This window comes from Seriola lalandi, unplaced genomic scaffold, assembly GCF_002814215.2.
Source record: "Seriola lalandi dorsalis isolate HSWRI2012SDOR001 ecotype SW California unplaced genomic scaffold, Sedor1 jcf7180002054672, whole genome shotgun sequence".
Lineage (NCBI taxonomy): Eukaryota > Metazoa > Chordata > Actinopteri > Carangiformes > Carangidae > Seriola > Seriola lalandi.
Window position 1 is genome coordinate 1,648,555 of NW_019525225.1, and position 25,501 is coordinate 1,674,055.

The 25,501-nt window shown below is 39.5% G+C and overlaps 2 protein-coding genes across 6 annotated transcripts; one reads left to right on the top strand and one right to left on the bottom strand.

The window, feature by feature from the left end:
- The first annotated feature begins 3,425 nt into the window (after positions 1 to 3,425).
- On the top strand, positions 3,426 to 10,624 carry dnajc18 (DnaJ (Hsp40) homolog, subfamily C, member 18). The gene is made up of 8 exons (XM_023421490.2): positions 3,426 to 3,924; positions 4,864 to 5,032; positions 5,592 to 5,737; positions 6,896 to 7,102; positions 7,351 to 7,463; positions 7,801 to 7,910; positions 8,017 to 8,189; positions 8,700 to 10,624. The coding sequence occupies exons 1-8, from the start codon at positions 3,798 to 3,800 to the stop codon at positions 8,822 to 8,824; spliced, it is 1,170 nt and encodes a 389-aa protein (XP_023277258.1). The 5' UTR covers positions 3,426 to 3,797; the 3' UTR covers positions 8,825 to 10,624.
- Positions 10,625 to 12,838: 2,214 nt separating this feature from the next.
- Positions 12,839 to 23,664, bottom strand: brd8a (bromodomain containing 8a). Of its 5 annotated transcripts, none has more exons than XM_023421600.2 (20): positions 23,256 to 23,664; positions 22,724 to 22,820; positions 22,349 to 22,418; positions 22,164 to 22,213; positions 21,894 to 22,016; positions 21,689 to 21,769; positions 21,524 to 21,588; positions 20,967 to 21,109; positions 20,312 to 20,503; positions 19,304 to 19,394; positions 18,702 to 18,851; positions 18,145 to 18,251; positions 17,417 to 17,897; positions 17,272 to 17,315; positions 16,891 to 17,159; positions 16,590 to 16,682; positions 16,400 to 16,468; positions 15,919 to 16,201; positions 14,407 to 14,451; positions 12,839 to 14,186 (listed from the first exon to the last, which is right to left on the bottom strand). In XM_023421600.2, the coding sequence occupies exons 1-20, from the start codon at positions 23,296 to 23,298 to the stop codon at positions 14,127 to 14,129; spliced, it is 2,556 nt and encodes an 851-aa protein (XP_023277368.1). In that variant the 5' UTR covers positions 23,299 to 23,664; the 3' UTR covers positions 12,839 to 14,126. The 5 variants fall into 5 exon arrangements, 4 of the variants coding, with proteins under 4 accessions (XP_023277368.1, XP_087034165.1, XP_087034163.1 ...); XR_015438163.1 differs by having other exon boundaries at positions 14,158 to 14,186; positions 15,869 to 16,201; XM_087178039.1 differs by lacking the exon at positions 18,702 to 18,851.
- Positions 23,665 to 25,501: the final 1,837 nt, after the last annotated feature.

Here is a 25,501-nt window from a genome sequence, read left to right on the forward strand (position 1 = left end):
GGGGTGGGGGTGGGGGATCACAGCAGAGGGCAGGGATAAAGTGAGACCAGTGGGCTGCAGCTTGACAGGAAAAGTGTGATTGAAAGTCTCTGCCTGCTGTTCCCTTTCTCAGTTCAATTACAGACTGAATTGTTGGGGGCTGTGTTGTTCTGAGCACTGACAAATGTCTGCTCCTTCATCACAGGGCCTGACAGAAGACATAATTGCAGTATCCATGCCACACAAATCATTTTACTATTTTATAAAGTGTTTATTATGAATCACTCACAAATTCACTTCTGAGGAAAATAATCTTGTTTACCTACATGTTTTGCTAGTATTAACATGTCACACCACTTTGTGAGAAAGAAAGCAAAAAGAAAGAAAGCAAACTGTATACCTCTTAAAACTTGCAGTGCAATCTTACCAATGGACTTAAATTTATTGATTTACCTTGTTGTAAGATGCCGTCATCCTGCGAGGGAAAGAGGACTGGGTGCTCACAGCTCTGCCCTAACCACCAAAGCCACTGCAGTCTGAGATCATACTCCATCTCTCCAGTACCACTCCTTTCCTCACCTCCTTTGTTATCAGTCATCTCCTAGCAAGAATTAACTTGGAGGGGATGAGGGAAGAAAAGGGAGGGGATGAAAAGAGCACTTGGAAAATTTGGATCCACTGCGTCACAGATTAAACACCAAGATTTAACATCTGAAAATTTCCCCCAAAAGGAACACGCTATCCCATATAAAGATACAACTTCATCACCGTCTCTAGGTGAATCTCAAAGGGTTATATTTTTATCCTGACCACCCTAAGAGTTATTTTCTTCCTCTCTGCTAATTGTTTGAGCATTTCACATCAGAGAAGCATGGCATTTGATCAAGCTATACCTCACACGTCCAAAAATCATGCAATTCACTTTCTGGAAAGCATACACTTGAGCATCATCCAACAGAAGGAGGCTTTGGATCGTGATTTTCTCATCCCTCCTTCATTGCTATGACTGGCAACAAAGCAGCATTAATGCCTGTTTCTGGACCACAGAGGAAAAGAGAAGAAGTGATTTTGAACTCTGGGACATCCTCTGCTGTCACACACTACCTGATTATTTCTCACCTGCTTGTTGCTAAAGAGAAAGTAAAAGAATATGTGCAGTCACTCAAGTATACATTAGCACCCTTTGAGTTTTGTACTTTTTGCTGTGCTGCAAATTCAATGAGATTTCATGCCTAAGAGCTACACAAAGTACTATATCAGAGTAAGAAGGAAATTCTACAAATTTGTCAATGCATAAACTTGAAATATCATTTTGTTTAAAGAGTATTTAACAACCACAAATCATTGTGTCGTTTGGAATAAGCAGGCTTAGATCCACCCTGAAATTTACTGAAGCGATTTAAAGAATGTATCCTGACCAGAATTTAGTTGATTAATGCTACTTTTGAGAACAAACGTCATTTCTTTCTCACTAAAATTAACCTTAGATCCATTTAAAGTAGTCAGAATTACTGCTTTTATGTAAACTAAGCACAGTGTAGACCAGGCATGTACTTTATTAAGGACGCAGCTTATGGAAAGGTCCATAGCCACTAATTGTTTTAATTATATATCGTTTCTTGTTTTTCAATCACCTTTTTGAAGCTAATCTAATTTTACTGTGCAGTACAGTGGAGAAACAGGCCAAGAAAAACTTCACTGACAAGTGCACCCACACTGTGATCCAAATAAAACATAAATTCACATGTCCAAATATTGTGTCAAAATACTTGGATGAAAAGTCAGTTTATATCCTAAAATGCCATGTTGCACTGACGGGGTCTTTTTGACTGATAGAAGAGAAAAGAAACACAATCAAAACAGGAAACATCCTGGTTCTTTCAAAATATATGATTCGGGAAAGTCAATTCCAGTGTAACCCCAACCTCAAGTAACACATACTATCACATAAATTTCTAGAATTTCCTGTCATGCATCAATATTTTTTCTACCTTATATTCCATCTTTATATTTAATGATAAAGGTATGTCAGTTAAGGATGGACAAATGATTTTTAACACAGCATCTATGGTACGGAACGCATCAATGCATGCAGTTAAGTTCCTAATTGTTATGTGAGATTATAATTGTGATAGTTGTGTTTCAAATAGTAAACTTGAATTATTTTATTTTTGAATTATATTTGTTGTTTTATTTGTCTTGTTTTATAAATTTTATAAATAGGCTTCCTTTGATTGGTTTGTCCATTTTTCATTCTGTTATTTATTACCACTGCTTTTAATTTTATATTGTTTTATTGTATGCAGAGGTGTGAAGCCTTGTGTTTATTTTTTTCTGTTGTACTGATGTACAGAAAATGTTCAATAGTGTGAATGAATATAATCTCAGTGAAAAGCAACTTTCAGGCTGCCAAAGCATGATAGCATGGTTTTCAGATGTAAATGAATTGGACACAAAGCAAATCATGTGTTGCACTTACATTTAACAGGAAACATTGTACTCTGGTTATATTTACTGCTGATATTATTATTGTTACAATTTAGCTTATGGTTATTTTTCCTTCCTCTGTTTCTGATTCTTGTATGGTCTACATGCATATTTCAACAAACAAATATAATGGATTTTATCTTGCAACATTTTTTATTATCTATGGAAATATGTTTTGGCATTTGACTTCTTAAACAATACACACATTGTAAGCATGCCCTATGGGACAAATCACATTTTTTTACTCTTGAATAAAATATGCATGAACAAAAAATGTGTTGCACAGTTTCTAACTGTCTGATGGAAGTATTAATGCAAATTTTGGCTTTCACCCTGACTTACATACAGATACAGCCTGTCAATGAATAAATAAATTGCTTGTGTGGCTGACCGAAAATATCCTCAACTTAAAACTTTAAGTTGATGTCTGCATCAGAATCATCACACTACAGTATCTTACATCTAAATAAATCTGTGTTAATGTCCCATCCAAATGGGCCTAATCATGTTAATGACGAGTTGTTACAGAGATATAGACAGTTTGCGATTTTATGTAATGTTACCATAATCCATATTAGCTAAATATGCAGTTTTATTGGCTATTTAAGATTAATTTATTCAAAAAATATCCATTACATGCTGGTGCTTTTTTTCATTCTGCCACTGTGGTCAAAAGCAGCAATGTGCCACCAAAAATAACCCACTTGAGTCCATTTTGTAAATGATTCTCTTTCATAGGCACTTGAGTGCATTACAAGCAAGACCTTGAATGTAGCAGCAGCATAATTGCACACCTGCTGATGTAACTCCACCTTCTTGGTTTTCTAATAGATAGTAGACAGGAAAAGCAGGGAGATAGGGAAATGCCTCTTTACTTGCTAACAAACAGACAAGTAAATGACATTTTTGTCAGATTGCTTTTACAGATTTCAGAGCTCACTCCACAGGAAATGACGTCACCATACCTTGCGTCCACCTCCTGTCCACCACAGCGCCAGTTCTCAGATTAATTTAACACGGTGGCCCTTTAAACACTGAAAAAAAAAGGAAAAGAAATAGAAAAAAAAACGCAATTTTCAGACTTTGAATTTAAAAGATGGCCCAACTGCAGGCCTGTCTGCAACCTGACAACAAACACCATCGTCTGCTATGTGAGTGACTGCAGGCTCGCTCTTAGCTAACGTTACGCAGCTGCCTGTAACCGAAGCTAATCGGCTATCTGTCGTTAGCTGCAGCGGCTCGCCTTGCCATATGATATTGACGCACATTGCACAGGGACAGACCTCTGCGGACGGCGATTGGATCAGCAAAAACAACCCCGTAACGCTGAAATGGACAAAGACGAAGCAGACCGGCTGATAGAGAAGGCGAAGCTGTGTTTGCGATCAGGGCGGAAAGATCGGGCGCTGCAGCTGTTATATGAAGCCCAGAATATTTACCCCAGCACCCGGGCCAGAGGTAAAATTAGCTGACGCACATTGTGCAATGGCAGTAACGTTATGTCAAGCTAACGGTGCTCAACTATTCCAGTCTATGAACTGGAGAAAATGCATTGTCAGAATTCAGGGTGGATGCAGAGAATTGCTATTTTCAGATCGGGGCAAAACGGTTTCTAGCATTAATACTTTATGCATTTCAGGCTGATTTTTCAGGCTGCATGCTGAAATGTAGGGCTGTTTAGGGGCTCCCTTCCCCCCTGCAGTTCACAGACAACACCGCAGACTGAGCAAGCGCTGTGTTAAAATGTGATTGTGTTTCCAGTTGCTTGCCTAATTGCTTTTTGCAGTAATGGCATACTAAACAGTATGATGAAGCTGTCATAGATATCTTTGAGACATTGAACACGACATGCATGAGGCAGTTAAATGCCACAGTGTCAGCTGCTCGTGTTATGTTAAATAAATTGTGCAATGAGTGAAAAACTTTTGCTGCACACTGCACAGTCAGTATCACTCTGCTCATGTACAGATGGGTGGCAAGGGAAAGGGGGAACACCTGAATGAATGAGTGGAGAAACGTGAGCAAGTGCTTTCAAGCAGGGCACAAGGAATCGCAAGAGTGGTTTGAAACACTACTTCCTTCAGCTTCCTCAGATCTTAACAGTTATGGGAGATTGTTTGATTGTTTGACAACGCTGTCAAACACATTGCTTGGCATTTCCAGAGATATATATATATTCTATGTGAAGATACAATGAAGCTGTTCAAACGCCTTACTAAGATACTTAATGTGGGGTTATCCTTTTAATTTGGTGCCCATCTGTATGTTCACAACTTCCCATATGGATTTTTTGTTGCCCAATAACTGTGATTTTGAATGATAGCAATACTTTTCTCGTGTAACCTTTCTGTATTTCCACCTGCATTGTCAGTTGACCTCAGACACTCTTGTTTGTAGTGCTGATAGATGCCATAGCAAGGAATGGAGGCACTGCTGCCCCAGAGGCAAACCACGTACCCCCGCCGACCGGCTGGAGAGACGAGGACATTAGAAACAGTGAAACAAGTAATGCCAGTGGCGATGAAAAGAAGAGCTACACCGAGGATCAACGCCAGGGTGTTCTCAGGTGCACAGGGTCTCTTTACTCGTTTACACTTGTTTTTCACATTGTTATGGAGTGACAGACTGGCAGCTATCACTGTTCCGCACCGTATAACTGTAGCTGTTCCCAGATGCCAATGGGTAAATATTCCTGACTATCTGTGGTGTCCTGCCCACAGCTACAACACTTTACCAGCAAAAACGTATCACAAAGTTTTCATGCAGGCTGCCCTCTGTGACTGAGCATTATGCTTTTTCTAATAAAGGGAGACTAAATTACTGTAATAGTAAATGTAAGAACAAGTACTGCTTACCACAGTGTTTTTGTTTGAAATAAAAGTGTACCCTTAACATGGACTGGAAAAGCCATTAAGTTTCAATTTACTTGTGTATGTAGTGTATATGTTTGCATGTAGGTATAACATTGACTGTTGGATGGAGCTCTCTGTAAATGTACATGTAACTAACCACTGTGCGAAGAGTATACACACGCATTAACCTCAGTGAGTTTAAGACAAAGTGCCTTTTTTAGCTTTGAAGATCAGGCTTGTGGTTTTGACATCCTTAATGTTTTGTTTTTGCAGGATAAAGAATTGCAAGGACTTTTATGAAATCCTTGGTGTTCCCAAAAATGCCAGCGATGAAGATTTAAAAAAGGCATACAGGAAGTTGGCCCTCAAGTTTCACCCCGACAAGAACTTCGCTCCAGGAGCTACAGATGCTTTCAAAGGTATGAGTTTTGGAGAAGGACAAAGGGAAAATTCGCTTTTTTCTATGAGATTCAGTGTTTGTATTGTCCATTTTTATTTTATCTAAAAGAAATATTTATAATTTTTGGTGGCTGATTTTAACCATATGGCTGAGCACCACTCTCATGATGACTCTACTGATCCCAAAAAGAAAATAGTTTTTCTCAGTTGCCACCTCTCAGCAAAGGCCGAGGTTGTGGTCAGGTTAAGAGCAGCACCCTCATGCTGGTAGTGTCTCGTTTAAACAAAATCAGCAGGTCAGAGGCTAAAAGCTTGGTATTCCAGTTTTACCAGTTTTAAGTTAAGAAATTCTGTTATGAGCTGCAAGTCCCACCTCCCCAAGGAGCCGCAGGACAGTTGGAGGGGAGGTGAACAGGTAGAAATAAAGAGGTGAAAGGGACAGGTTCATGCCAGTGTAATCAAAACAAGAACACTGTCAGATTTACAGGCAGCAGTAATGGCTGTAACACACAGGAGGCAAAGGGGGTACTTATAAACCTTTAACACCTGATTAGCGCAATTTGCGTCAAAAGTCGTACTGCTTCTCCGAGTCATAACTCAGTCAGACCTGAACACACAGACGTGACGCACATTTTTAGATCAGTTTGTCTTACACTTTCCGAGGATGAACTCCGATGTCCTTTGGGAATAATATCCATAAATCTGCTTAGAAATCATAGAAAAAAGACACCACTTGTAACTGCAGAACTTGCCTGAGAATCATCACATTTTTAAGTTTTCTTCAGTACCAGAGTCGTACAGTGACGGTTGTCTGTACATCTGTGGTTACACTGCAAAGAAGAACTGCTAATATTAATTTGGCGTACTTTTATTGGTTCCAAAATGTAAACAAATATAGGTTAAAGAAATGGGGCTCAAGTTTTAACTAACTGACTTTATAGTAACATTATACTTACTGTTTGCATCCCCCAAAACTATGGCTATGACTCTCTACCAAATAGAGGTAAGACAAAGAAAATCTTAATTAATATAAACCTTTGTCATGTCGCACTATACATACAGTACATGTATATGATAATGGGAGGCATAGTGTCATAGTGTAAGGCATAGCGTTATGGCTGGCTATATTCTGCTTAGCACTTACCACACGACCAACTGTTTCCCTCATCTCCCGGCAGCAATAGGCAATGCATATGCAGTGCTGAGCAATCCAGAGAAGAGGCAACAATACGATCAGTATGGAGATCAGTCTACAGCTTCGAACCCACCCCAACACTCCAGCCACAGCCGCCATGGACACTACCGAAGCTTCCACAGAGACTTTGAGGCCGACATTTCCCCCGAGGAACTCTTTAACATTTTCTTTGGAGGAAGGTTTCCCACAGGTGAGGGGTTGTGTTGGGCCCAGTGAGTCACGAGTGATGAAACAGGAGCTTTTATGGATTTTTTTATTTAATCTTATATACTTAATAGTTCTGTCTTTTATTATTGGTATTATTATCAGTATTTATTATTATCATTTTCAGTATTGTTTTCTGATTGTTGCTGCTAGCCATGGTTTAGAAATATGGTATTATCTGCTGTCTTATTATGGAAGTATAGATGTTATAGCACTATGTATGTCTCTCTACAGGAAATGTCCACGTGTACACCAACCAGGGAGCCTCCTACTCTCAGTTCTATCAGCCTCGTCGTCGACGTGCTTATGAGAGGCGCGAGGAGGTGGTGGAAGACAACCAGAGTCAGGTCAGTGACTCACAAAACATAAAGACAAATCTCTTTTAAACGAGCACAGTGAGATGCATTATCCTAATCATTAATGTGCAGCGGAGGACCAAAGTAAAATTTGATTTTTGAGGATACATTTTAACACGGTTGCACTCCTCCAGTGACTGTTTGCCATAATGATTGATTTAATGTCACTCATTTACTCTCCTCATAACTGAAGTGGCTTCATTGTTTCAGAACGTCATGGTTTGCTTCAAAGACACAACAGTTCTTTGCTGGCATGAATTCAGTGCGAGAGCAGCCTACGTACAGTATTATATGCTTTGTAACCTGTGCTGATTTTCTCTTCCCACAGAACACCTTCACAGCACTCCTGCAGCTTCTCCCCGTGCTGGTGCTAATCCTCATATCAGTGTTTACTCAGATGATGGCCACTACCCCGCCCTACAGTCTCTTCTATAAGCCGTGAGTGTGTCGCACCATCAGTGACATTTAAACAAATCCCTGGGTTACTCCCTGATTGACAGTAAAGTTTCACTGAATAAAACTGAATGACGTGTTTGGGTTTCAGGGCAATGGGGCTGGTGGTGTCCAGGGAAACGCAGCACATGGGCGTACCGTACTATGTGGATAAAAGTTTTGAGAAGGAATACCACGGCGCTGCGCTGGACGAACTAGAGAAATCAATCGAGAGCGACTATATCGAACACCTGCAGAGCAGCTGCTGGAAAGAGAAACAACAGAGTAAGTGTGCAGCGCTCCTGGCTTAAGAGGGGGGGGGGGTCACTTATTTTGAAATGCCTAATTCTTGATTTATGTGAAATCTTTTTATATTGTTTCCTGTGATACAAGAAGACACTGAAGTTCACATCGCATTCACTGTCTGTTCAATATAAAACTACATCTCTGTATCTGGAGTCTCACTGGTTTCCTGTCAACTGGTCCTACCCAAGAAATAGTCCAGCACATAACCCCTCATAAAACAGTGATTTTTCACTTCATTGCTTCTAGGGATTAAACCAACATATATGTAACATGTTGTGGTCTTTAGAGGTGCTGACAGTTGGATTTGTAAATGCAGGGCAGAGCAAGGCTAGTTGTTTGCATAGCTTCTGGCTCTGCTGTCATATTTGGCATGCTGATATGAGTGTGGTATGGATCTTTCCTCCTAACCCTCTGCAGCAAGCAAATAAGTGTGATACTATTATAATATAGCTATTATAAATAGGTTCTTTCTTTTGTTCTCCTTTTCAGAATCAGACTTGGCAAACCTCGGACAGCTGTACCGAGATGAACGGTTAAAGCAGAAGGCAGAGTCGATGAGGCTGGACCACTGTGAGAAACTGCATCGGCTGGTTGGGCGTCAGAGAGGCAAATGAGGACTGTTTGAGAGGAGAACACGTTTCATTACAGACTTTACAATAATGCGTTTTATTGAAGTGTGTAATTTATCCAATCTGGCCACTTTGTAAAGCAATCTCTTTGGGTGGAGCGCAGTCAGCGGGAGATTATGCCACTGGAAACAATGTGCCTTGTCTCCTCTTCGATGGTAGAAAATAGAGTTGCATGTCAGCTGCCAGCCCTGGCTTTGGTGGTAGCAGCATCATGTGCAAACTCACTGTGGCAGTGTGTATGATGTGTCAGAGCCTTTAAACTTTCTTATAGAAATGGCACGACAATATGGGGGTTTCCCTTTGGGGTTCTGAAGGCAGTTGTATGTTCGCACATACATGTTCTATTTATTTAGGTTTTCTAGATTACCTGTATGTAATTTCTTGAATGATTTTGTGTCCTCGCTTAAATCTTAGGTGTATTTATTTGATAGTTAATAGAGTGAATGTTACTTGAGCATCTTGGCTCATCTTTTTTCTGTTGGAAGTAATGACGTACAGTGACTTAAATAATACTGTAGTCTTTTGACAAATCTGAGAGCTTCTGTACTGTGAAATGACAGAGGACCTCTTTATTTATGATTAAAATACAGACAAATCAGACATTAGAAAGAACTGTAACATCTATACTGTGGTTAATCAAGCAATTTGAATTCCGGCACTATAGAAATAGGCAGCACATTAGAGTAAAACTTTACAAAACATGACCACATTTATCTGATTAACGTGCTTACCATAAAAGGTTGTACTTGCCAAAAAGTGAGTTTTCTTCTACAGTAGAGCTTCCCACTCCCTGCACTACTGCTTACGTAGATGTTTGTTGCATTGGTCATTAAGCTTCTGCCATTCAGGAACCATTCGCTAGAGGTTTAAACGTTAGAAATGACTGTTATGTGTTGGGGAGGGTGGGGGGTAGGGGGGACATGTTCTGATTTGTCCCAAGCAGGGAGTTCACTTCAACCAAAAAGCCCATGCACCATCCCACACAGTATTTCTGGTGTACTTGCTATAAATTGGAGGCTCGGTGGTGAGCAGTATCTGTAAGGTTACTTGAGTTAAATGGCATGCAATACCGTCTTTTCAAAAACCATGCACAACCTTAATTTTGTCCTGGGAAAAATGCGTTTCAGCTCAAATTTCTAAGTGTTTTATAAATCCTGCACTTATCATTTCTACAATGTTTTATAAAGAAGACACAGTTTGTTTTGAAAATCTGAACATTAATGAAGAATTAATGGTTTTAATCGGTTTTGTTAAATATCTATGGACATGACTTTTTCCCACAGCCAGGAGCCAGGAACCAGTGTGGTGACTTTTACTTGTCAGGTCTTGTCATAAGTAGGATGCTAACTTTGTAAAGCTGTTAACTTTAATTTAATTAAACTTAATTTAAACCAACCGCTGTTCATTCAAACCCTATACAGACATTAATATTTGTTGCTGTGCACTAAGACTGCCAAACTGCCTTAGCTGTTCTCATGTTTGTGAAATATTCAGGTTAATTTAAAGCACTTTTAAGTTAGTATTTAACCCTGTGTTCCATATCATGACTGTTGCATGCACCCTAAGTGAGAGTGTTTTATTAGTTGCGTATTTATTTTTTTGGCGAACACATCTTCATGACTACTGACACACTAAATGTTACTTAGAATATTCAGGGCCACACTGTAACTCACCAATGTGTAAAACTTTTACTGTGATACACACAGATCAGGTTTTGGTATCAGTCAGTGTGGCAGTACACTTAAGCCAAAATTATCAGAAAATTAAAGATGTATCCAGAATACATGTTTGGCTTGTCTTATTCGTTCATTTGTGATTGTGGTTTGACTCTTTAGGTTTGGTCACATTATTAAGCCAGCAAATGAGAGATACAGGTGACAGTTTATCATTTATCTGACAACGCCAACACAAGTAGTTCGGCAGTTGGACTGGTACTGGACTGTTGCCAAGTAACACATAAATATTCTCCTGACCTGTGCAGTGTACACTAACTAGCCACTTTGTCTACACGTTACCTCAGGTGCGCGCTGAAGTATCCAGGCTTCTTCCCTTCATCTTCTTCTGACGACCATACATCATTTAATTCAGATGTTATTTCTGGAAATATATTCATCTTTGCAAAGTTTGTTACGGTCTAAGATAGACAACGACCGTTAATGTAACGCTAATTAATGGTTAATAGTAATCCTGTGAAGCAGAGTGATATATGTAGTTAAAATTCCCAGTAGTGTTATACTCTATATCAGCACTCATGGAATGCCTCTCGTCCAATCAAATTACTTGGTCAGAACTAACTTGTATAAAATGTTTTAACTGTGGTATTCAATTCATTTTAGGCTGATGACAATGGGAAGCTGTGCTGTTCATCAAACACTTGGTATCTCTATTTCAAGGTGATTATTGAAACGTTCAAGCCAATCAGCACATCCTGTTCACAACATCAATGTTTGTCTCGCAGCACAGAGTGAATATCTGGATATCTGGATTGGTCTAAGACATTTTACTTATTTCACAGACTAGATGTGCAAGTTAAGAGAATATCTTGCTTTTTCTTTTGACAGCCCAGAGCCAACATTTAAGCTGTCAAACTAATATAACTATTTTTTCCATTGATGCCAATTAGAGCCGTCTGGATGGAAATACAGTCTAGACTGAGTATTTGGACAGTTACACATTTTGTTCTTCAGGCTCTTGGCCTCAGCACATTCAGTTTGAAATAAAATAATTGATACTACATCAAAGTGCCTACTCTCAGCTTTCATTTCTGTAAGTTTACATCAGTGTAGAAAGAAATGTTTGGGAGACGCAGCCCTTTATACATAGTGTTCAAAGCTTAGGGCGTTGAAAAGCAATTGGACAGATGCACATGAAGTCAAACAAAATCATCATGTTTAAAATGTTGTGGAAAATCCTTTGCGGTCAATGACTGCTGGAAGTCTTTGACCCATAGACATCCCTGGTGATAGTCTCCAAGGCTTCACTGCAGCCATCTTCAGCACTTCCTTGTTGTGGGTCTCTGGGCCTTTAGTCTGGTCTTCACCCAGTGGAATGCTGAAATGAGCAGCTCCTTTGGACAACTGCATTCATCCAGTTGCTTCTGTCAGCTGTGAAATAATAGCCATAACCATCCTTGACACATGAGGTGGTGGCTTTGGGTCATGAGCTGTTTTTTTTTTTTTTTTTTACACTTCCCCTCTCTATCATTTTGACAGAGACTTTTTTGTCTCATTGTTCCATAGAACTTTTATCCACAACTGCTGCTTATTTCTTGTATGTTTTTATGAACTGCAACCTGACATTTGTTTTTGAGGCTTACAAGAGGTTTGCATCTTGTAGTGAATCCTCTGAGGTTATGGTCATGAAGTCTCTTGACTTGCTGTTCTTTTTATCCTGTATAAACATGCTTTTATTTTTTTTCTAGAATGTACCCAACTGTTGATTTTTGCAAACCAACTGCCTTTGATATATCTCTGATATAATTTAGTTTCTTTGAGCCTTATTATCTTATTCACTTGCATGGTCACCTCTGTACTCCTCATACTAACGGACAACTCCACCTCAACTCTCAGCTCTGTCAACACTGAGCCACGAGTTCTTTTGTGCATGAACACTGAAACAACACACAGCTGCCAAAGAATCATTTAGCAGCAACGTGTCCAATTACTTTTGAACCCTTGCAAGTCGGGCACAATGTGTTTAGCAGGGCTGCATCTCCTAATTCTTTCAATAATGATGTAAACCTACTCAAATTAAAGCTGACACTTTGCACTTTAATGTGCTGAAGCGCATAGCCTGAAGGACAAGAAATGTGTAACTGTCCAAATACTTACCGTCTGGACTGTAGAGGAATTTTTTTTTTTTTTCCTTTCACTTTGCAAAGACAGTGGAAGTGGTCAGAGTGAAAACATGAACACAACATATGTTGCCGGTTCAACAACAACAGTAACAATGAGGCATCATCAGGTGGTATCCTGTAAATGAGTTGGCTCTGGTTCAACAAAAGCTATGAATAGGTTTTATTGATCAGGCCAATTTAAATAACACTGAACACAAGTAAAGAAAATCCAGTTTGCAAAATCCTCAATTAATGGTCCTACACTAGAGTGGCAGCTTTGTTAAAGAGGCTGTGTCCCCTGTTTGTATTGACAGCACTGTGCAACAACTGCTTAGAGAAATTATATGAAGCACAGATGTGGTAACTTGCTTCTCTTGTAATGCTAATAATGTTGTAGCTCTTAGAAAATTCATGCAATGTGGCCACTGCAGTTTAACCAGATTCCTAAACCCAATCCTGAGAAAATGTGTAAGATTCCCCATTGATAAACAGTGGATTAAACACCAGTGTCAAAAATTAGGCAAAGCAGACTTTTATACTAAAAGAAGAATATAAAATGCAAACTATTTAAATTCCCCAAAGGAAGATTACAAGCCTTGTTTCACTTATGTTTGCACAAAAAAATCAGCTCTTAAAACATCAGTTAGGTTGCAACAGTTACTGGTGTGTTTTGGCTTGGCACTGTGGGAAAATTTGTGCAAATTCAAGCTTAACATAATAGGTTTGGGGCTCTTTATAGTTTTATTGTTCTAACATTTTAAAGTCCACAAAACAGAATTTTAACATGACATTTTTTTCAAAAACACTGAAAAGAGAGTATGTAGGGAGGTACTGTTTCACAGGAAGTGTACCTTAGATAAAAATCAATTCATCACAAACATTTTAAAATTGAAAAACTGAAAAAACAAAAACAAAACTCAAATGAGTTAATACCAGCAATGTAAATGTTGAAATTAGTATGTGGCCCCCTGATCACTCAGACAATCAGAAATTAGATTAATCAGTCTTTGGCCTCTGGTTTTACATATGATCAAAATCAAACACACTAATCTGGAGTTCAACCAGGCCCCCTGTAGTCTTAATTTCAGCCCATTTATAGGCTAGGAACAACTTTTATCTTCATTTCTATAACCTGATGAAATTCAGAGCAGGCTAAGTCTTAGTGATCTGCAGCTACGTCTATGGAAGGTTTGACCTAGTCTTTCTGAATGTCCCATTGTAATCTGGGATTATACAGTATGTAATCCATGTCTGTATGGCTGTCTCAGAAGAAATGAGCCTCTCCACATTACAGTCTACCATTTTATCTAGAGTGCAAATAAAGGTTACACTGCACATTATGCAGAGTGAGAATCTGTGCAACTGACAGAAAGAGAATAAATTCAGTCTTGTGGTATCACAACTTTCACTTCAACTCAGGAACACTGTTGGAAATATTTTCATCCTGCATGTTCATTTCTTCATCTTGAGGTCAGCTTCTATGGCACAACGGCGCCCTCTGGTGCCTCCATCCTACAGTCAAAGAAAGGAAAAAAAAAACCTGTTAGACCACATTTAGTCCTCAGTCAAATGTGACTGAACTGACACCAGTGTTTCACTTAACAAACGAATATGCTTCAAGATATTAAAGTCACATTCTTTTTCTTTTGATAAATATATAAAACTTTGCGTTTGCTTGAGGAGAAAAAGACCAGAAAGAGAAAGTTTTATAGGCTGCAGAACGGGTACTTACAAAAAGAGAAAGGAGGAAGGCAGGAGAAGACATGGAGACAGTGTCCTGTAAGAGGAAAATGATGCACATCAGAGCGGTGACTCAAAAGTGCATTGAGAGTCTCAAGAGGAAGCAAACTAACAACAAGAAAGATGCAACACAGTATATTCAGTGCAAGGAAAGTTTGAAGTGAGCTTTAAGAGAACTTACTGTGAACAGATTTTTGCCATAGATTGGTATATTACCATGTGGCCATTTTAAACGTTTACTATTTAATTCCTCGCTGCACTGCAATTGCACTACTTATCCACACGTTATTTTTTAAGGAACATGCCAGCATGTTTAGCTCTTTAACTGCATACAACATATACTACAGACATATATTCCTGTCAACCATTTTTCAAAGCATAGCATGAAGTTTTACAATCAGATCCTATCTTCCACTCAAGTACTGGTTTTAATTAACATCAGTACACTTTGGAAACCTGCTACAGATAGCTCATTTGTCATATATAATAATTAGAAGTATTAGGAGTATGTTTCTATTTCACCAGACAACTTGATGATCAAGTAACAAAGGAACAAGTCCATAGGCCTGAGAAAAAAAAAACAACTCAGCAACTCTTGCTGCCTAACTGGAAAAAACTTTATTTTGGCACAGAGTCTGCATCAGGTGTGGTTTACAGAATGTGTATCAAAAATATCCAGTCAGGCTAACTTTGTTTTGTCAAAGTTATGTAATGGTGGTATAGTGAAGTAATGTAGTTATTTAGAAAATACTTATTTGTTTCTCTGTACAAGACCAACATCAACATTAGCAGATCTTCACTCAGTCACATTATCATGCAAAAATAATGCATCAACAAAAAAAACATAAAGGTGACTAAATAATAAAAAAAAACAATAGCTTTCTTGAAGGTAGAATATCAATGTAAACCCTTACTGTATGCTTTGGTAAATAGTTGTAAGTAATGTTCTTTACATTATTGCATTATTACATTAATGCCTACCATTTTCCAAAGCATAACGAATGTTTTAAAATAGATTTCTTGTTTTCCAGCCAACTAGTTTGAGATACATACAGAGCACTGTAGTCTTGTTTCAGTTATCTTTGTACAATAATGCCTTAAAAGATACACCGATGTCCAAACCTAAAGCCAGCTGTAAAAAAAGTATTGCAATCATTATGTCTGAAAAATCAAAGCTATAAGCTGAGCAATGATTAATATATGGACATTGTGGAAAAATCTAACTGAATTTGTTGGATTCTCGCATGAAAAAAAGTTGACTTCTGACAAAAAGACTTTCATTCTGATTGATTGGCATCAAATCTTGGAAGGTTTTGAATCTTTTCATAGTTTCCAAAACTAATGGTTATCTGAAAGCATATCATTCTAGAAACTACAGTCATGCTTTGGAAAATGGCCAGCAGATCTAGTTTAGCATCACTTTCTTCTACCTTTAAGTCAGCCTGTTGTCTCACCCTTGTCTCTTCTTCTGTACTCTGCTTTTGTCAAAATTCTAGTGAAGCACCTTGTCAGTAGAGTCCTGTTTGCGTGTGCTCTCACGGCCCCTCAGACTCTTGGCGCTGATACCAGACTCTGAAGTCTCCATGATGAGCTGGGTAGCTAGAAACTGCTGGATCTGCTCCAGGACGTCACGCTGCATCTCCAGAGCCATGTGGTACACATCATGATCCAGGCTGTTGTACATGACAGCGTTCTGAAACATCAGCATGATGTCCCTCTGGAACTCAGCGGTGGTCCGTATCAAACCGGTCTCAATGTTCTTCTTTATAGTGGCCAGGTCCATGGGCCTGTAGCAGAATAGAGCAAAGAGAAATGAAAAGAGGGTTTCTGATCGGTCAATGTCAATAATCCAGTCTGAAAAGTTCACCTACCCCCTTTGAAATGAATTGAATATTCTTCACCGCATAAGCAATATGGCAAGCAACCGCTTTTACAACGGCAAATATTCATAAAATATAACCACAGTAAAAATATCCCCTGCTTACCTGTGCACAATACTGTGATATCCAGGTGCAATTTCATCTGTTACTGGCTGCAGGAAGACATTTGCATACCTACAACAGTTTGACATAAATTACATCTGTTTCAGTAATGATACGAAGAATTCAAAAATTAAAATATGTGAGAGTCTGAGTTACTGAATGTTTATGTTATGAGTCATATTAATATTAAGACCTGTGATTGGCCGCTGCACGCCACACCAGCATAATGGCTTTCTTCCAGATCTTGTGAGCCTGTAGTGCTTCCAGGTCCTCGCTGCACACAGAACTGCACAATAACAGTAAGGTAGTACAAACAGAAAAGTAATATGGATAGTATTCAAGCAGAGCCAGATATGCAGTATGACACGATGAGAAATTCATGTCACTAGTTGACAGAAATGAAAAACAATCTGCGGCTTACACATTATTAACACCGTCTCTCACAAGCGATAGTTTGTTTCCTTGCTGTTTGAGCCTGATTGTGTTTTACTCACAACTGCGATGAGGCAGGACTGCTGGGGATGGAGTCTGCGGTTGTGTGGAGTTGCAGAGATGAGGAAGCCGTGTGGAGGCTGTATCCATCCTCACTCTCACTGGCCGCAGGTTCTAGCTCCATCTCGCCGTCGGGCTCTGACAAGAATCCCTCCACTCCATCACCCTCCTCTTCTCCACACGCTTCTGGCCCGTTGACCTCATTGTCCACTTTAGTCCCTGAGGCATTCTCTCCTCGCCCAACCCTTATTCCATTCTCTGCCTTCATCCCCTGCAAAGACGGGAGAAAAATGCAGAGACATTCAGACACAGCTTACAGTGCAGGAATATTCATATCAGCATTGCAGTACAGCAATTACAAGCATCATGTTTGCTCGGGATACCTTGGGATGCCTTTCTGTCAGTGGGCTATCTTCTAATACAGAGTCTGCCAAGATAGTAAAAATGGATAATAAGAAGGAAATTGTTATGCAAAATGCATTGTTATGAAGCAAGTGAATACTGATATTTACGCATGGGTGTGCATACCTGCATGGGATTTAATTGGTCTTTGCTGTGCCCACTTCTCACTCTCACATTTTATGCTAACATCCAATGAAATTTGGCTCTTTGGGTGCACCACCTCTCCAGTCTTTCTCATTGCCTGAGGCCGTGGAGGTGCTCCAGTGTGGCAGTGCTCCACACTCTTCAGGTTGCATGAGGATGAGGAGGTGGGAGGAACACTCCTTAGTCCCATGGGGAATGCTGCAAGACAGTTATCTTGACTGTTGCACAGAGAGGAGAGTGAAGCAGAAGTCTCATTCTGAACTTGTAACACTTCTGTCTTCCCCTCCAGGCTACAGTGAAGAGATGAGGACTGTGGGATCCCTGTGGACACTGTGGGGTGAGACTCGTGGGGCTGGAAAGGCCCTGCCTCCCAGGCACCAGACAGAGCATGGCCATTCTCCTCACACAGGGACAGAGCAGCCTCAACTGCAGCTGCATCCAAAGCCTCTGCTGCCTCATCTGCCTGTGGAAGAAGAGATATGACTCTGCAGCTCAAAGAATATTCGTACTTTTACAGGTCACTATGTCCCAAAATTTCAGCAGTGATGTTGTCGAGTAAGCTGTTGTGAGAAAATGAAAATACCCAGATTGTCTAATTTTCATGTAAAACATCAAACAGGTATACGTCAAACAGGCCATAAATGCTATAGTTTATCCACAAGCAATATCGGTGCTGTGAAAAATATATAGTCCTTCTTGTCTTTTTGCACCTTGTCTTCAATGATGGCGATAATGTCCCCCACCGTCTTCAGGTCCAGCTCATCTCCCATGTAAGACACAGTCACATCCTCCTCACTGAGCCCTGACACCTTATTCTCTGTAGAGACAGACAGAACCATCAAACCCACCTCTGCACATATACAACTGATTTTCACCGTATTTTCTCAAGAACTATCACAAGTACAGAATGTATTCACATTCTTCTGATGTATGAAATTATGTAAAAATGTTAAAAAAATTATGAATATTTGTAAAATAAGCCACATAATTACTCAGCCTTGTGCCACTGTTCGAACATTACAGAATATTTTAATCTAAAATTTAGTGTAATTAATCCTTGAATTTCTTTTTGCAATTTAATGGATAGTTAACGGTCGTATCTAAAACATTATGTTACATATTTTCTAGTTTTAGAGGAAATGGCCAACAAACAGAGGGTCTGAAACGGAATACTGCAGCAACAAAGCAGGTGACATTAAGGATGTGGAGAGGTTTAGCCTGTGGGTTGCGCGCTGAGTGGTTTGGATATGGTTAAAAGTGGACAGACCTGTGCTTGCTGAGGCAGTAGAGTCAACAGGAAGAGGAGTGGCAGTAGAGAGAGGGGCACTGGAGGCTGAGTCTGCACTGACCATGAAACCTAATGGGGCAGAAAACTGGGTGGGACCCGCCTCCAGGAGACGAGACAACATCGGGGCACCTGCCATGCAAACATACACACACACACACACACACACACACACACACACACACACAGACAAAGCAGCAGAGGCTTTCAGCTAGCCAGTATATGAGCAAATAGCTTAGACAGTAGTGGCATGCTTACATAGAAAGCATACAGTACATACATTTAGGATTCAAGGCATTAAATTAACAAATACAAAACATGTTCCTACAATAAAGGTACAATGGCTATAAACAGCATTTAACCCCCTTGAACTTTTTTGTGCCAAAGGACATTCTACTAAACATTGTCTTCATGAAATCTGAAATCTTATGTAATCAATTATTCTGTGTTTACTTTGACATGACATTTCTGTTGATTAGTATTAGGGAAATGACCTGTATACACTACGATTGTAAACAAATAAGGCATGCAGGACTCAAATGGGGCGAATACATTTTATCACAAATAAAAGTCAAACAAGGAACCTGTTGCCTGAGAGAGAGGTTGAGTAGGTGGAGCCAGCTGCAAGTCATGTGCTCCTGTCATATTACCAGTGGACACGTCACCCTCCCCAATCTGAGAAATAAATGCATACAAGCATGTTGAAAAGTTAACATGTATTTTGTCTGTTCTATTGCAGATAAAGTGCACATTAAGTATTATTACTTATGTTATAGTCTGTATTAAACAAACTCGTTAATTAAGATGTGTTGTTGCTGATTCAAACATACCCATCCATTATGTCAAAATTAATTTTATATGTCCACTGCATAATTTTATAAATAACGCAAATCTAAAGCTAAATGTCTGAATGTTGTGTTATTTCTACAACTGACTGGAATCCCTTTGTTTATGATTATACAGAAGTCCCTACAGACAATGTGGCAAGTCGGAACAGAAACATTTCCAGGGAAAATGTGAGAAGGGAAAGATCTAGTAAAGGATAAACATATTCTGGCATGTTTGGATTTCATAAGAGCACAGAAAATTCCATCAAATATAAAACAAAACAAAACACGAAACAAGCCAGACAATTCCAGGAGGTAACTGTCCAGAAACTATTCGAGAACAATGTTGGTCAGGGACTGACTGATTGACAGCTCCTTGCCTGCAATGGAAAGTCACGCCATACAAAAACCCCTGATGGATGCTCACAATTGAGAGGAATTAATTGAAGTTAAAGTTGTACTCCATCCAACTTTAAAAAAGACTGAGTGAATCTAAATTATGCAATCACTCAGATGTCCTGAGGTGAAAACAGGCTGGGTGTTGAAAATCTAACAATATTTCTGTGTTCCAAATAAATAAATAAATGTGCTGAAATTACTAAAATCTCATTACAGCTGGAAAAACCAACCACAGAGAACCACAAAACACAATGGGGAGATAAAAATGATTAAATGCGTCCTAAATACACAGAAACTCTACAAGCGATGAGATGAAGATGGGATACCTCTGCAGACTTGACATGGCACTAAGTCCACTCAACATACCAGTCTTGAATTTGAGGCCAAGATACTGCCTTTCTTCAGTAACTCTGACAGGAGTGGAGATGGTGGTGGTGTAGCTTTCTGGCCCAGGAGTTTCTTTTGGGTGGGGTCATCCAGAAGTGACCCGTGGCTGATGTCATCACTACCAAGGCCAGAAGACTCAGCAAATGTCATTAACTTGGCTGATCCCGAAGCCTAGATACAGAGAGAGGGGATCGTGACGTCTTATTGCCATGCCAATCCAGGCTTTCATTGATCAAACTGTAATCAACTCTGTCAAGTGTCTCTAACCTGTTTTCTGCCTCCCCTAAGGTAGTGGTCAGTAATATTACATCAGTTTCTACAAGATCCCTTGTAGAGGTGCTGGCAAGTTACTTTCAGCAGTTAAAAATTAATATGCAGAATATTGTATACATTTCAAAGTGTGCCATGGAGGGAGCACAAGGATTCTGGTTTTTACAATAACCAGAAAATGACAAATTACTTTAGCAAATCTAAACAAGAGCGCTCAAAGACGAAAACAGAAACACAGACTCTCCCTGAGCATTAAACCTACTGAAAATACCAACAAACTTTTGTTTCTAAATGTCGCAAGAGGAGATATGATTATTGATAAGTAGGGCAGACCGTCTATACCTTTGAACCTTCAGAGACTTACATTCTTTGCAGATGCAAGATCCAGAGTTAAGCTCTCGAGTGGGTCACCTGGTGAGTACTCCTGGTTTGGGGAGTTGCACCCTGAGGGCGAATGCATGGTGACACCGGGCACTCGCTTAGGCGTGCTCTTTGCCACCTGTCTGGCTGGAGGAGGGAGGGGCAGCAAAGAGAGGATAATCTTATAAGTCACACAAAAGCTGATGTTCATCTCTTCCAGCTCTTTGAGTGGGTGAGTGTTCAGTACCAATAAATGAGAAAAATCTCAGAAGTTATTTTTTATCAAGTACATTTCTTTAAGAGTAATAGAGTAAAGGCTAGAGTTAAAATCTGTTACACTTTTAACTGAGGGTAGATAATGGATCATGTCTACAGCAGGCAGACTAGGACATCAAAGACTGAACAGCTTTTCACCAGACATTTTCGAGTGAACCAATTTACTTAATCCTAGTTGTTTTCCAGAAGAAAACATGCTGTTTATGGAGCATCAATGAAATTACTGAAGCATAAATCTATATTGATGTTTTCCCCCAAAATACCCCTTAAAAGTGAAGGAGATACCCTGAAAAGAAGCATCTGTGTTTTTTCTTTTTAACTCTGCTTCCTCCTCCTCCAGTTTCTTCTTCCTGACAGACACATCAGACATATCTAAACTTTACAAACAGAAAAAGAGATCAATTGTATCATTGTGTAAACAGGTCAGATAGAGAGTTTGTTTATTCTTACTGCAGAATTCCTTCCCATAAATGTTCTAGTTTGGAATCTAGATGTCCAGTTTGAATCAGTTCAGCCTCTCTCCTCAGCTTCCTGTGAAAACAGCACAGCGTCAACCAATCTCATCGATGCAGTTTATAATGCAACTATTTTGTTTTTTGATTGTTTTCACAATGACGGTGACATGTTCATGCTGTTAAAAGCTATGTTTGTGTACCTGTGCTTCTCCTGTGTTTCTTTGATTAACTTTTTTAGTTCATCAATCCTCTCGGCTGTCAGCCTGCGTACTATCACATCCTCCACTGTCTCCACCACTTCACCTTTCTCACCACGCTTCCTCCTGAGGTTAACAAATGCATTATTTAAGACATTGTTTTCTGGCATATATTGTTAATGCATGTGTCAAAAAGTATATAGCTATGTAATCTATTTTAGCTTGCAAGTCTAGGAAAGCAAGCGCAAGGTAAAAAATCACTTATGTGCTCACTTTGGGGCCTCTGTTGTTTCCAGGAGCTCAGAGTACTTGGAGGCACAGTGCTGTGAGCAGCCAAAGGAGAATCAAGAACAAGAACAGAGTCATGACAGGACAAAATAATAATGGCAAACCTACTGTTGAGATCATGAATTTGATCTTTGTGTTCTGCGATAGAGTGAACTCGGGTTTCGTCATACCTTTTGAGAAAACCAGTCAGGTGGACGCCCAGGTTCTGCAAATGGTTTGATGGCTCGACTGACAGATACCCTGTTGAGATGAAGACATGTTCTAAGATAATCCTGTCCTGGTTTATTATTAGTCTTAACACTATTTTTTATTCCCAGTCTAAATTCCTTTACATCTATTTTGTCAATATGTATTTTATGATTTTTTTCCATATCATTCAGCCCTAATGTAGCATGTGACCTCTGACAAGTTTAACATCTTTATATATGTTAAAACTACAGATGACTGTATATGACTATATCATAGACATCAAATTTTGCACACAACTAATCAAAATTGCCACCTGCTTGAGACTAAAATGGCAAAAATGGGAGAAAATACAGTACCAGTTCTGGTCTCCACTCTTCATGACAGATGTGGCCAAACACAGCTTCTCCCTCACTGACCATGGCTCTGTTGGTCCAATGACAAGCAGCTTGTGTTCTGCATATGTGTTGGAAAATGGGACAATACATGACACATACTTGATATCGTTTCACAAAGCTTTTCTGTCATGCATGTTCAAGTAATTGTCTGTTACCCCTCTCAGTCCTGGTATCGACAGTTTTGTTAATCTCTTGAGCTCGGCTTCATTTTTATGCCACCTACAGATGCCCACCATGCCAGTAATTCTCTGTGGACACATAAGTGCTTGGAAGCAACACACAAAAAGCATGTCGTTTATACTGTTGGTAACCACCAACACTAGTGTAAACAGAGCTGTCAACTCGTGATGACAGCCATTAATCCTTGCAGGCTCCCCTGCAGGGAGCGGAGTCTGCCACGCAGGAAGTTAGTGGTTTTAACACAGGCAGTACGACACACTAAGCGCTAACGGATAGCATGTCATGACATTTGCTATGTACCGACGTTACTCACTTCCAACCCCGTTTGCCATCTTCCTGTCATCCCGACATCCCATACATCTTGGTAGATAGAAACCCAGCAATTAATAACGCCGGCGAGACCCGAAAACGACAGCGAGACATAAAAATATGGACGTTAACATCAGTGAATGTTACGTTAAGGATGTTGAGGATTTTTTTTTTCTTTCTAGCTAGCACGCCGAATCACCGTTGTCCGTTAAAGTCACAGTATTGTGTGTCTGTGTAACTTAAGGATTAACTAGCTAACTCAAACGCTATATAGGGCTGTCTTTGTTAAGAGTTGCAAAAACGGTTTAATTTCGCGTTATCCTCAACAGAGTCTATGCAACCAGGTAACAGCCAGATGAGAAAAATTTAGCTTAATGTAGTCAGTAGTTATTCATCATTGTAGCTAGCAGCGAACTGTTCGTACACGCCCACCACCACAGAAAAGATGGTACAACCCTGGGTGCTGTTGAATACTCTTAACTCTGCTAACTTAGCTTGTTTCTAAGTTTCATGCAAATATGGTCATTTTCTTGTGGCTATAAAGCACTAATACTGATAATAATACTTGTTAACAGATTAACAGACCTTTCTGTACCTGAGAGGCTAAAATGTAGGGAGGCTATTTGATGCCAGTTTTGTGGTTAGGCTAAAACATCTCCTGAGTGAGGAAACTTGACTAACTAACTGTTTTTACTTGTTTGCCAGACAAATAAGTTATAATTCACATCTAGCATTATTACATTACATACTCAAAATATGATACAACTACTGCTGTACAGATATGATAAATTCCCTAGCTAGTTACATACATTTATATGGAAGATTTTTAATGTCAAACAGGTCAAACAAAACAAATAAATTAAACTACACATTCTTATTACCATGTCATAATGAAATTTGCAAACATGTTAAAAAAAAGACGTTTATTTTGCTTTTTGCCTTTGATATCGATATTTTTTATTCATTGTGAAATGATTTTTCCAAGTCACAAATAAGCTAACAATATTTCCCTTAACCACCTGTGAATGCTGTTCATACAATACTGATGAGTCTGTCACATTCTCACATTGAGCAGGACGAGAAAAACTGGTTTCTGACCAGTTTGCAGAAAAAACAAAACAATCAGGGCATCCGGGAGAACCAAGGGCTCTGAGACATTTTGACATTGATATCTGTAAATGTTGTGTCACTATGCAGTATGTCTACATTTGCCACCTTCGGGGTTTTATGAAATTGGGACGCTTGATAGTAAAAATGTTTTGACTGTACCATAACATATTGGAAAATGTTGTTGCATGTGGCCACATGTTGCTGCATGTCAGAAGTTGCTGCATCTCTCTTTTTAAATAACTGTTGCAGACATGCCTGCTCTGTTTTGTATTATACTATGGCAGTATAGATCATTTCTCTTTATAAACTTCTTACTCTGGTGTTGTCTTGTGTAGATCTGCTAATCTGCTAATACAGCAGTAAACAGTAGTAACTCATTTTAAGATCTCTTGTTGTAGTCTGTAGTATATCATTTGCAATCAACAAGGAGACAACAGGAGCTAGGCCGCATTAAAATATGTACAAGGTATAGGCCTCATTTGATCCTGCAGCTGTTTAAAGTTGGGTTATATATATGTTTGTCAATTGATGTACACTTTTTAACTCTAGTGTTGAGGGGATATGCAGGCACTCTGCCCTCCTCTCTGGCTCATTGATCCCATGATATAGAGTCTGTCAAAACTGAACAGAATGAAAGGGGAGACATACGGCTGGCTTGATGGATGGTTCGAGTATATATTTGTCAAGAGTTGGCAACAATATAAAGACCTTACAAAGAGGGACCACAGACTGAACATTCCCCCCTGGAAGCATGCATAACACTGGGAATATTATATTTTTGGGGCTGTGGTAACAGGGGTTGGTTAGGTGAAGCAGCAACTCTTTCTACTCACATGGTCCTGAATCTTCCAGAGAGAGAGACCAATTACTACAGGGAAACAAATGTTAATGAGGCACTTGACATTTAACTCCATAGCACTGCCACTTTGCCCCCTGCTGCTGTGTGGAATAGCTGTCAGCTCTACAGGAAAGACTGGCAGCTTTGTAGAGGATAGTTTCAGCATGAGACAAATAACTCTGTTGTTTGAGAAAACTTACACCTTGACAAAAACTCAATCACTTACCTTGCAAACTCATTGGTTATACTGCACGTTTCCCAGTGTCCTGTGTATTTGTTTTAAGGAAAGAATTGGGCTCTTA

What these genes read in the sequence shown, in the direction of transcription:
- dnajc18 (XM_023421490.2), top strand. Translation starts at nt 3,798, where the DNA reads ATGGACAAAGACGAAGCAGACCGGCTGATAGAGAAGGCGAAGCTGTGT. An exon ending in CCCCAGCACCCGGGCCAGAG is followed by an intron (nt 3,925 to 4,863) that starts GTAAAATTAGCT and finishes TCTTGTTTGTAG; the next exon opens with TGCTGATAGATGCCATAGCA. An exon ending in CTGGAAAGAGAAACAACAGA is followed by an intron (nt 8,190 to 8,699) that starts GTAAGTGTGCAG and finishes TCTCCTTTTCAG; the next exon opens with AATCAGACTTGGCAAACCTC.
- brd8a (XM_023421600.2), bottom strand. Translation starts at nt 23,298, where the DNA reads ATGGGATGTCGGGATGACAGGAAGATGGCAAACGGGGTTGGAA. An exon ending in TGGCCTCAAATTCAAGACTG is followed by an intron (nt 19,395 to 20,311) that starts GTATGTTGAGTG and finishes TTTATTTCTCAG; the next exon opens with ATTGGGGAGGGTGACGTGTC. An exon ending in ACCTCTCTCTCAGGCAACAG is followed by an intron (nt 18,852 to 19,303) that starts GTTCCTTGTTTG and finishes TTTGCATGGCAG; the next exon opens with GTGCCCCGATGTTGTCTCGT.